Raw genomic sequence first — 12,702 nt, 5'->3', positions numbered from 1 at the left:
GAGTGCAGAAACCCATGAGCTAACAGCAGCCATGAGACTTTGTCCTGTCATCTATAATCTGGGTGACAGAGAGTAGGATCACAGTGTCCAGCCCTAGTGATGCATTGCAAAGACTAGGTATTGATTAGCTCCTCTGGTTTGCATTGATACATCATGTCATCTTTGTTTTCAGAGCCCAATCCAGAACACAAGCACTTCCACTGAACGCTCACAAAATAAAAACCCATGGCACTAATAGTGAGCTGCAAATGTCTGCATGATGATGGATCAGGCCATCTGCACAGGCCCAGGACTGGACTGTGGAGTGCAATCTTCTTCAAACAATGCCTGACAGGGGCGTCCATCATCACAAAGTCATGTGGATGTACCCGGTCCCTGATGGAATGAAGCCTGTTTACATCAACACAGCGACAGCAACTTTATTATTTTCATCCTTTTAAATGTTCCACTGTTCTTTACATACACAAGTTCATTATTGTCAGGTTATACATGCTAGGAGTCATTCTTTGTAATGGAGTCCCCATTTACAGGAACAAACTGCAGTCTATTGATACAATGCAGTATGTTTACTACCTACAACATGCTGTAATAGCGGTAAGATAATATTACAGTCAATATTGTGGAGAACTGCACTGGCAGGACAAGCAGGGAGATGAGTCCACCGTCAGAGGCCATAAGATTATTTGTAACCTTCACTAATTAATTATTATCTAAAGGCTTTTTAATTACATGGGTTACGCAGATAAAACCACTGTCACTTGTAACAGGAACAGGAAGTGATAGTCTACTGCAGAGAGACCCAACACCAGGTGAGGTGTTGTATGGTGTGTACTAGTTAAGTCTGTGGCACCAAGACTTTCGCACAGTCTCCCAGTACATCTTTGGTTAGCAGACCATCTGGACTCGTAGAAAGCAGCAGTTTTGTTTAACTAGGCTTTTAAACTACATAATTACTTCACTTTCACTAATATTCCTTTTTTATCTTACCGTTTTGTTCTATAATGCTGTGCAGCTGCTTATTGCCCTTTATAAATACATTTTTCTTACTTTTCCTTTATTTAGTAAATAATAAAAAATCTGAAATAAATACAAAAAACACAAGTAAAAGACAACACCGTGGGTGTGTGCATGTGGGCTTATTTTACTTTTCACTTTTTCATCAGCAGAGTCTGATGAATATGACAGAAGAAAGTTAGCTTCTAAAGGGAAAAAAGGGAATATTAATATTACAGGTAGCACTGTCACCTTATGAAAATGATTGTGATCAGTAAATGGAAGTAGTGTGTTGACTCTAGCATGAAGGAGGAGACAGGACACAAAAAACACCAGTGGGAGGCCATTTGTGTTTGTTTTCAGGAGCACTGCCTGATTTTAGCTCCTTTTTAAGTTACCTCTAGACCTAAACAGGAGGGACCAGGATCAATGAGCACATGGACACTTACCACATGGAGAACATTAGCATCATAAGCTTTGTTCTTTCCAGTCCAGCAGAAACGTTGCCTGTTCATCATCCTGTATTCCTTTAAGTGCCATCTCCAGTGGTGGAAGATGCTCTTGTTCAAACTGTGAGTTTAGTTGGTGCTGGTAGTGATGACAGTAATTTTCCAGTAGTTTCCACTATTAGTGGTTCCATTTATTAGAGCGGGATCCACCCCCAACCCCCACACATCGTTTCAGGCTCCACCAGACTGTCAGGACATTGAATGCCTTCCTCTCTTTACCCACTCGGCACTCCAGAAGGCTGGACTGTAAAACACATCCACAGGTACAAGCACCATGCCTTACACCCAACCTTTGAAAGAAACTAGCTCTATATCATTCATGTAGTTTCCACAGTAGTCTTTTCTTTACACTACTTCCAAGCACTTTGCAACAGTTTTATTCTCTAATACATGCCTTTCTCATTTTGTATATATCCCTAAACTTTATATATTTATCCCGTTTGCTATTCAGATTTTAATCTGACAGAGTTTGTGTGAAGCACCCACAACTTTGTTGTACATGTACGGTGACAACAAAGGGCTATTCTATTCTAGTCTAAGATACCACACTGTTCAAACTTAGTGTTCCTCACAATCATGGACTGACAATCACATTTTTCCACTTTTGTTAATCACTAGAACTATGCCACTAGATGCACTGATTTCTTTAAATTAATAAGAAAACTGTGGTGTAGTGTGAGTACTAGCACTTCTCCCAGTGTTTCAGTCATTTCTAGCTCAGGGAGTAAATAGTAAATGGACTGCATGAGCAAAGCCATGTGTTTCGTCTTATCCAGCCAAGCACATTTGTCTATGCTTTTCTAGATTAGTGCTTTCTATCCATCCACCTGCACCGGAGAGCAACTTGAAGCCATAGGATATTTGGCATGTAGACTAGAGCAGCCGGGGAACGAACCACAAACGAAACCTTCCGGTTAATAGAAAGTAGATTAATAGTGCTTTATTTACAGTTTGAAATTCACTTTCTGCACATTTAAATGCTGTGTCCATTACATTTCATGCCATTCTATACAATGTAATGGGATCTGTCAGTGCACAGATAGTTTCCCAGTTTAAACCCCCAGTTTAGCTGCAGGCCTTCTGTGTGGTTTATATGTTCCCTGTCAGCTGAGTTTTATTTCTATTGTAGACCCAAGTGCTGGCTAAATCAAAACCCCTCACATTTCTACAGGCTAAAGCTGTGTGCAAAGACTAAAAAGTGCCTGTTACTGATGCCTGTGGTTGTGTCAAGCTCTCCCAAACAGATGGTCAGGACAGCAGTGGTCCTTAGGCTAATCAGAAAATGGGGAAATACCAGAGGAGAGAAGAGCGAGATATTAAAGGAACAGATTGAGTAAGCTGGCAGAGTGGGAAACATATCGAGAAAGTGTCCTATAATCTAGAAACTTCACAGGGTTCAATCTGGTTTATTAGAGCTTGCTTTCAAGTGTCTCCAACTTGATTTTGGTCTTCTCCCACCTAGGACTGAAGATGGTTTCCGAAGTGAGCAGACATAAAATAGAGGAGTGAAACAGAGGAAGTGAATGCAGAGCTACAGAAGAGTTTTATTAGACATGCTACAGAGGTAATGCGGAACACATAAGAGACACCGTGAGAGGGGAAACTCAAAAAACAGAAAACCAAGTTGAACCTCCGTTGTTAGAAAAATTTTTTATCCTTTAATTGCACCAGCTTGAGTCCAAATCCTTACATTCTGAACTACATTAAAAAAAACAAAAACATAGCTTTGACGATAAAAAAAAATATATGTATATACACCAGGATTAGTTCAGAACAAATGCCTATGAAATCAGGTTTGTGATTTAAAAATAAAAGAATTCAGTGAACACTTTGAATCGTGGACATCTTCCCCATATACACAACAATTAAAATGCTCTTTTTTGTTTATATGATTTAACACTAAAGGCACCGAAACTTTGGTCCAACTGAGTAGCCCTCTCAAGTACAGTGTCACATGACAATGCAATCACAGTGGACTCATCTTTTTACTGCTTCCACAGCATGCAACACTTATGTGAGATCCTATCATCATGCATGCTTTAAAGAACACTGTCACCAACTATTAAACCTCACTGCTATAGAAAAGAAAAGCAAGGAAGGCTTCAAAATCACATAACAAAATACTTTACTACATTGTCATAGTTTCTTATGCATGGATTGTGCTAGAACAATCTTCCACTGAACATCCCTTTGGAATAAAGGCGTTCCAGTTAAACTGCATGTCATAGGCTACCAAAAACATTTTACCTCAGGAATATTCAGCTCTCCTGCTGCTAAACTAAAAAGGAAAATGTCATCTAAAATTGGAGAAGAAACACGGCTATGCCTAGTCAGAGGCACAGCTTCTAGACTGTTCTGTCTAGATGAATAGAAAACATCTTGCATTCTCATCAACTCATTAATACTAATGTGCCTCGGTAGGAGTTTGATAAATTAACATATCCAACTGTAGGAAAAGATAGTTGAGTAAGGCACACGAGTACTGTATCTTTTCATTTAAAAATGATTCACCGATTTACATCCAACTAACGTACAGGGGGACAACCAACCATTTCAAGGTTCTGCTTGACAAAAAAATATGGAGAGACACTTCAGAAAGAGCTGGGGAGATCCAATGTTGTTCTTTTTAAAGAAAATAAAAGGATATCAAGGAATGATACAATCAAGATAACTGATTCAATCTATGTGGTCCCCCTGGTGTTCAGACAATCTAGGAGCTTGAAATAGTTCCACCATCACAGTCATAGTGTCCGGAGCCTGTGGGTCACATTCTTAAATGGTGGACTTGGAGAACGAGACTCTCAGGTGCTGGTTGCCTCCCATGTTATAGTTGTGAAGGTCGATCAGTGCCTGGATGGCTTCCTCCACTGTTGACATCTGGATCAGAGCCATCTTGCGATCTCTTGAAAACACGAAGCAGAGACAAATGCCACAGATTAACTAGATGGATGGAAGTGGCAGGATGGAGGTTTATGGGAATCTTTAACAAATGTTAGCCTGGACTTGTCCAGTAGGTAGGACAGCTGTACATACTGGAAAAATTTGAATGCTTTCACAGTGCCTCCAGTGTTGGAGAAGAGCAGCCGCAGGTCATCTTCTGTCACATCTTGTCTGCCAAAGTGAAAGACACAGACTCTAATCATACATGATTTTAGCATCAGCTCTTTTCTCCAAGTCTAATCATTTAGCAGTTTTAATATAAACTGTTAACAATGAGATCTGTTCATTAGCCACCACACCAAGAACACAGTTAATCTCTTGCATTAACAGCTGTGCTAGTTAGTAGGAGTATTTCAGAAATCCTTCGGTGGCATGTCCTCTGTGTGATGCCAACTGACCATACCAGTACTTACGGGATATTGGAAAGGTGAAGAGTGGCAGAGGGTGGAAAGATGTTCTGGAAGTTCTTGGAACCTGGTTTCTTGAAACGATGAAGTGGGGAGTTGGCAAAATCCTTGGTCAGACCTTGATCATCCAGGCCGTCCCGAGGCAATGCCACCGTCTGGTGCTTGGACAGTGTCACCCGGATGATCTTCCCGTACATCTTTTGTCCATTCAGGTGGCTCATAGCTTTAGTGGGGGTAAAAGAAATATCAGTAGGATGAATGCTATGTATCAACAGATCCCAAAGTTTTTACATTCCTATGCCATTTTAACACAGTGAAATCTTTCAACACATCCACTCAGATGTAATGTAAGATGGCGGTGCGCATGGACGCAGCGGCTCGTCTGGGGACAGGTGAGAGTGGAAGTTTTGTTTGTTTTGCAAATCCAACATTCTGGCTGTAAAACTTGCAGCCAAGAGACCTTACTAAAAATCAGGGCAAAGTACGTTGTTTGAACTACAATGCTTGCTTGCAACAAGAGCAGGGTGATCTGGCCAAAAATATTCATCATGATATACATTTGAAAATTTGCGATAACGATACAACTGACGATATAATTGATGCGAGACAAAATACAAAATACAACTCCACAACTTTACTAGCGCAAAAAACCCATCCATTCATTTTCACTTAAACAAGCAGCTGTTTGTTTATGTGCATTAAAGCTTTATAAAAATTTAACAGTGCAAATGCAAATTCCTTGCTGAATGTTTAACCAAAGGGCATTTCCAGTAGAAATGGGCTGACACATCCTCAGCATAACCATGTATGATATCCACTAAAGTTAAAAAGAGGTGCTTTGCAACATTAAACAGCAGTGTGCCAAATAAAAAAGTCAAATACGTATTTTTCGGACCATAAACTTCACGGGATTATAAGGCACATTAAGCGAAACAAAGCAGTCAGATAAATCAAACTTTATTAACTCATTCTTTTTGCTTCCTCCGCTTCTGTACCACTGATTCATTAATGCTGTATTCTATCACAGCTGCTCTATTCCCATGTTGTTGCAGTATATTAATGACTAACCTCGTATTGTGGATGGATTATCTCAGTTGTTCTCCTGACTGAAGTTTGGTCCGTTTACAGCATCCTGCCATGCGATTGCATTTGTCTCTAACCATCAGGAACCCTCACGTTAACTTTTATCGAGTGGAAAAAAGTTAGCGTTCATCCTCCAGCTTCACTGTGTTTATGTTATGCTAACATAGCTGTGTCGCTAGCGATCACGTAGCACATCATTATATACCAGCTAGCCCAACTTCAGTAACCCTACAAACGTCACTGCTGTTTAGTTTTCTGTCTTCATTTATGTTGGAAGTGATAGCAGAGCTGTACGTTTGAATTTTTTCAGAAATCTCTCAGTCAGAACATGCTATATCATGTTTAGGTGGAAACTAGCGAGCTAACTTCCTGCTAACTTCTAACTCTGTTAAATGTAATAAATTCTGTTTTCATGGATGCCTGGATGTTAAACTTAATTGTTACACCTGGTAAAGCAGCAACACTGATCATTTTATTAAAGATGAAAGAATTTAGACAGTTTTTAACTCTCAGTGATGCTGCAGTGTTCGTTTGACTTTGGGACCTGGAGTTTAGGACCCAGATTACTCCCAGATTTACGAGCACCTTAGTCCGACAAATACGGCAATAACGACGGCCCGCTTGCATGTTCTACAAAAAAATTGCTTTGGTGGGTATTGACGGACAAACACCAAACAGTTCCACATCACTGAAGTTGCACCATTTTTACAAACCAATTCTGGTTCATCCGTTTCACTCAACGATCCGCTTTCCCCCTTCTCATTCTCCGTTGCCGCCATGTGCATATGAAAACAAATGCACTGCGCATGCGGTTTTACCATATTCTATCGCATGTGTGTCCACATCTCCTCAGACCTGACATGGGCTGCCCACATTCAGGTCCAGACCAAAAAGGCTAGGCAGCGCCTGTATCACCTACGACAACTGAGGAAGTTCAGGGTCTCTCCAAAGATCCTCAGGATTTTCTATACAGGCGCTGTGGAGAGCATCCTCACACAGAACATGACATCGTGGTTTGGGAACAGCTGTGTGAAGGACCAAAAAGCTCTCCAGAGAGTGATCCGTACAGCAGAACGCTGCTGCAGGATTGCTCTCCCCCCGCTTCAGGACACCTACACCAGGAGATGCCGGACTAGAGCAGCGCAGATACTGAAGGACCCGTCCCATCCTGGCAACAAACTGTTCCAACTTCTGCAATCTGGTAGAAGGTTCCGCATCTTCCGGGCAAGGACAGAGAGACTCAAGAGGAGCTTCTATCCCCAAGCCATCCGTGCCCTAAACACACACACCCGCCCTCTCACATCATCTATAATTGACTGAGACAGGACTCTTCCAGACACTAAACCAAGGCACAATGTACATTTCAATTCCTTTAATTTTAAATATGTTTATATTGTCTATCCTGTAAAATAGTCAGATGTCTATTCATATTAATGTACAGAATTCACCTGCTTGCTGCTACTACTGCACATTCACCCAGTGTATATACTATATATATATATATATATATATAATGTATATATATATATATATATATATGTAGATTGTAATATAATATAAGAGACGCACCTAGCTCCGGTAAGAGTCGAGGTGGAGGTCTGTGCATCTATATTAATTTATATTAAAATTCATGTGTTAATGGCAGCTGAGTGCAGTGTTGTGTGACTAATGTGGCAGAGTTTCTCATTGTGAAATGCCAGCCATTCTACCTGCTGAGAGAATTTACCATTGTTATCACAGCTGCTGTTTACATAACGCCCAGTGCTAATACCGAGGCCACTGCTAATGAGTCACTTGGAGGGGTACACGACGCCATCAATGAGCTACAGATGAAACATCCAGAAAAAACCCCATGTGCTGTCTAAATGACTACCATCCCATTGCATTGACACCAATTGTGATGAAGTGTTTTGAACAGTTTATCAAGCTACACATTGGGGTGGCTGTAGCTCAGGCGGTAGAGCAGGTCATCTACCGATCGGAAGGTTGGTGGTTCAATTCCTTGCTTCCCCTAGTCTGCATGCCAAATATCCATGGGTGAATGCACAAGTTATATAAAGCACTTTGAGTGCTCAGAAGAGTAGAAAGGCGCTATATAAGAACCAGTCCATTTACATTATAGCTAGGCGTTCCTGCAACATTCGTTCTAGTTTGCTTATCATTCCAACTGCTCCACAAAGTATGCAATATCCACCTTACATTCCGTTATCATCCATCTGGACCGCAAAGACACCTATGCATTGATTTTAGCTCAGCATTTAACATCATTACTTCACAGAAACTAACTGAGAAACTCCTCTTACTTGTCCTGAACACAAACTGTGGATCCTGGACTTTCTGACTTACAGCCCTGAGTCTGTCCGTGTTGGGAAAAACCATCTCCAAACCCCACTGTGTTCTCAACCTACTGTTGTTTGCACTGATAACACACGACTGTGTATCCAGATATGAGGGGAACCTAATTATTATGTTTACAGATGACACCACAGTGGTAGGACTGATTTCCGGAAACGATGAATTAAGTGTACAGGAGAACACCTTGTGGGCTGGTGTAGAGAGAACAATCTGGTGCTAAACGTAGGGCTGCTCGATTAGGGCAAAAATGATAATCACGATTATTTTCACTGAAATTGAGATCTCGATTATTTGACGATATTTATTTAACCCTTTAAGACCTACCATAGAACCAAGTCCGCCAGAGCTTATATTATTTATTTTTTTACATGCTGTAGTGCCATTTTTGGGAGCATTTCAAGTTGCTATACATCAATACAACTGTTATAGCCCATATTTTAATAATATGTATGCATTAAGTCCATAGTAATTACATTAATTGCAAAAAAGTGCAATAAACTACAAAAAAATTGAAAATCGTTTTTTTTTTTACATATATTTCTACTTGGAGAAATTTAAGAGGTTTATCCCTCAAAACTTTAAATACAAAAAAGTTGCAAAAAATAGTTTCCCACCACAGGAAATTTATTTTGAGTGTCTTCATAGTTTTATTTTGGAGATACAGCAATTTTTATATACTGCAGGAAAAACAAAAAACAATCCTATGATGCAAATTTGCAAAGAAAACAGCAGGTGCATCAAAATAAACTATTTCCAGCAGTGCAATTCGAGTTCTAAGCATCCCAGAAACTATTCAGAAAAGTCAAACATGACTTATAAAAACACCAGTATAGGCTTTTAAGGCCTACAAGTAAAAAACTACATTTTCCGCGAAAATGACGTCACTTCCGGTTTCGGACAGGAAATGGCGGACATGCGATAGTTCGCGTGACATCTTTTGGGAAGTGTTACGAACAGCTGATCGGATCGGCAAAGCGTGTTTCTGGAATATTATGTTTTTGTTCCTGCAAGTGCTTTTTATGCAATTTTTGCAAAGCTTTATGTGGAAGGAAGCTGATGGCATAAGATGTAAGTACAACTCCTCCGGTTTCATATACATCCATCCATTCGCTTCCGCTTATCCTTTTCAGGGTCGCGGGGGGCGCTGGAGCCTGTCCCAGCTGTCATAGGGCGAAAGGCGGGGTACACCCTGGACAGGTCGCCAGTCTGTCGCAGGGCTAACACATAGGGACAGACAACCATTCACACTCACATTCACACCTAGTGGCAATTTGGATTATCCAATTAACCTATCCCCACAAGCTGCATGTCTTTGGACGGTGGGAGGAAGCCGGAGTACCCGGAGAGAACCCACGCAAACACGGGGAGAACATGCAAACTCCACACAGAAAGACCCCGGCCTGATGGTGGAATTGAACTCAGGACCTTCTTGCTGTGAGGCAACAGTGCTAGACCACCGTGCTGCCCCTGGTGGCACGGCAACTCCTCCGGTTTCATATGCAAAACAAATTATTGCGCTAGCTTACGCAGTTCCGGTTCTACAGGGATTTAAAGGGTTAACAATAACAATGTATTGAATAATGACTTTAAAAAATAATATAAAATAGTGTGCAAATACTGATAACAATGCAAATGTTTGCAATATAAAAAATAAATGAAAAATGTAAACATTTATGAACTTTGCAGTGTTGCTCTGTGGCGCAGCTATGACACCGTAGCAAAGTTTACACACTGTGTCTACTTGATCCACGTCTGACTCCACGAACCCATAATGTTTCCACACCACTGAAGTTTTTTTTTTTACCTCTCTTTTCAACCAAAGGCAGTCACTCTCCTCTCCAAATAACTTCTGCTTAGCTTTCCGAGCTTCCCTTGGGTCTTCTTAATTGTTGTGACACGTGTTGGAAATGCAGAGAGGTGCGCTTGATTTGCCACACGGAGCAGCGTGAGAGTAAAGCACGAGGGAGGGGCTAATAATCGGCTCAGTCATTTTTAATGATCGTTGAAAGCCCAGATCGTAATTGTGATTAAAATTCGATTAATTAAGCAGCCCTAGCTAAACGTAGCCAAAACGAAAGAGATGGTCATCGAGATATGTACATTACATATCTCAATCAACAGTCATGGTAGTGTTTTAGTTTAAGGTTTTAATTATCTATCATTCTCACACAGTTGTTATTGTTATTATTTTTATCAATATTCTGTAATTCATTTTGTATTTTAGTTTATTCAAGTGACTATTTTATAGCAACATTTCTGGCATGTATGATGTACGAGTGTCTGAATGTGGGGGATGAGCGAGAGAGATAAATATGAAGCCATCATACCAGCTCGGACGTCGCCCGGACAAGGACGGCAGGGTCAGGTGTTGAGGAACAAGGGCACCATGATTGGAAGTGGGCTACTGGAACGGCATTGGTGGGCAAGAGAAAAAAAATAAATAGGGCACTGTCGGAATGCTACTACGTAAGTAACCCCAGCGGAAGGGGTTATAGGAACAGGATGGCGGAACTATGGAATCGTCGATACCCAGCATCCACATTGATGGCAAATCAACTAGTACCTCAGTGTTCCAATATTTGGAAGAAGGGACTGCTCTTATGGCTAGAGGATGGCAAGGGGGAGCCAGGATGACAGGTCAGGGGGAGTCATCATCACCTCCAACTGAGATTGGGTACCAAACCCCAAGTGCAATGGAAGAAGGATCATTGAGTGTAAGAGGAACTGACCTAATAGGATCATGGCCAAGCTTGAAACCTGGATCCAGTTCCTAAGACTAAGTGAAGTACCCTGAGAAGATCTACTAGATGATGTGAATGCAGCACTACAGACAATACCTACCGCCACCATACCCGAGACTAACCAGCTGATCTACACCACGGCAGCAGTGATCAGTGAGATGCTTAGCTACAAGTTGAACAGCCACAAGGAGCAGTACCCTCCATAGAGAAGGAGACTAGAAGTAAAGATCAAGGTAGCACAGCGGGAGGTTAGCCAACTATGGGAGTGGCAGAAAGGTGCAATAAAAAAAAAGGTGCTTAAGGAGTACAGCAAGCTGTCCATATCTGAGGCCTTGGAAGCTGCCAACAGAACCATCCAAGGTGTACTCCCAGTAACAGGGGAACAATATGAGAACAGCACCACCAAGGCTGGAGACGGAACAATATTGTAAGAGCATATGGGAGAAGGACGCAACCCATAACGCCAATGCTCAGTGGCTAGTGGATCTGAGGGCAGACCACAGCAACCTCCCTGAACAGCGGCAGACATCCAAGAAATGGCCTCCAGTATGAAGAGTTGGACAGCACCAGGCTCTGACATGGCTCAAGTCTACTGGCGGAAAAGGTGACTGTGCTGCAGCAAGGCTTCTGACAAAAACATCTAAGTACTCCCATGTGACACCGTTGCTTATACAGATGCACTGGCTCCCTGTTGAATTCAGAGTCCATTTTAAGATACTGGTTCTGACATTTATAGCTCTTCAAGGACAAGCACCAGCCTACATCATTGAACTTTTACAGCCCTATGTCCCTAGTAGGTCCCTGAGGTCTTGTGAGTTCCGCCAGACTGTGGAACTCTCTTCCTCTCAAGATCTGCAGACTCAGTGGTCACTTTTAAAAAACAACTAAAAACACATCTTTTAGAAGTGCATTTTGTTAACTTTTGTCTGTTTTTGTTTTATACCTTGTGAAGCACTTTGTGATCTTTTATCTAGAAATGTGTTATATAAATAAAATTTTACTTACTCCCTGAGTGTGTGGCAGTACAAGTGAACGAGCTGCTAGTTGATTAGAGACACATGGAATGGCTAATCGAAGGCCAGAAAGTCCTGATCCCCACGGACCCCCAGAAGGGACGGGTCCCTTCCAACTAACAACCTGCCTGAGTACCACATGTAAGCCTGTGTCAGGCATCATAGCGGCTGAGATGAACAGGTACATGGGTCAGTATATGGCACAGAAAGGATTTGGCAAGAATACCAGAGGCGCAAAATACCAGCTACTGCCATTAATTAATTCTTTGATCTTAAATATGATCAACCCATCTCTAATCGGCTATGTACCACAGGCTTTTAAGGTGGCTGTAGTTAAACCTTTACTCAAAAAGCCATCTCTAGACCCAGCAGGTTTGTATCATATCTATCTAATAGATTCCAATTGGTACATGTAAATGGAGAGCCCTCTTCACACATTAAGGTCAGTCATGGTGTTCCACAGGGTTCAGTGCTAGGACCAATTCTGTTTACAAGAGAGATGTTTAGCGCGACATCTGCTGGTTTCTTCTTTCTGGCGCAAAGTGGGTCGACTAAATAAACACGAGAGAAAAGCCGATCAGCTGATCATTGATCAGTTTCATGATTGAAGTAGAAACGGGAGAGAGAATGAGAGAAGAAGAGCCAGTTATGCAGCGTAAAT

At 41.5% G+C, this 12,702-nt stretch overlaps 1 protein-coding gene across 4 annotated transcripts in view; it reads right to left on the bottom strand.

The window, feature by feature from the left end:
* Window positions 1-3,022: 3,022 nt before the first annotated feature.
* LOC102291586 (polypyrimidine tract-binding protein 2) overlaps window positions 3,023-12,702 on the bottom strand; it is a 42,996-nt gene continuing 33,316 nt past the window's right edge. For all 4 annotated transcript variants that reach the window (XM_014339088.2, XM_005939291.3, XM_014339089.2 and 1 more), the window contains 3 exons: window positions 4,856-5,072; window positions 4,536-4,613; window positions 3,023-4,404 (listed from right to left, as the gene is read on the bottom strand). In XM_014339088.2, the coding sequence (XP_014194574.1) occupies window positions 4,275-4,404; window positions 4,536-4,613; window positions 4,856-5,072 (425 nt within the window). In that variant the 3' untranslated portion in view covers window positions 3,023-4,274. The remainder of the gene's footprint in view (window positions 4,405-4,535; window positions 4,614-4,855; window positions 5,073-12,702) is intronic.

Source organism: Haplochromis burtoni, unplaced genomic scaffold (assembly GCF_018398535.1).
Source record: "Haplochromis burtoni strain Fernald_Lab_line unplaced genomic scaffold, NCSU_Asbu1 Contig_261, whole genome shotgun sequence".
NCBI lineage: Eukaryota > Metazoa > Chordata > Actinopteri > Cichliformes > Cichlidae > Haplochromis > Haplochromis burtoni.
Note: the sequence above shows the minus strand (reverse complement) of the source record. Positions and strands in the feature narration are given on the sequence as shown.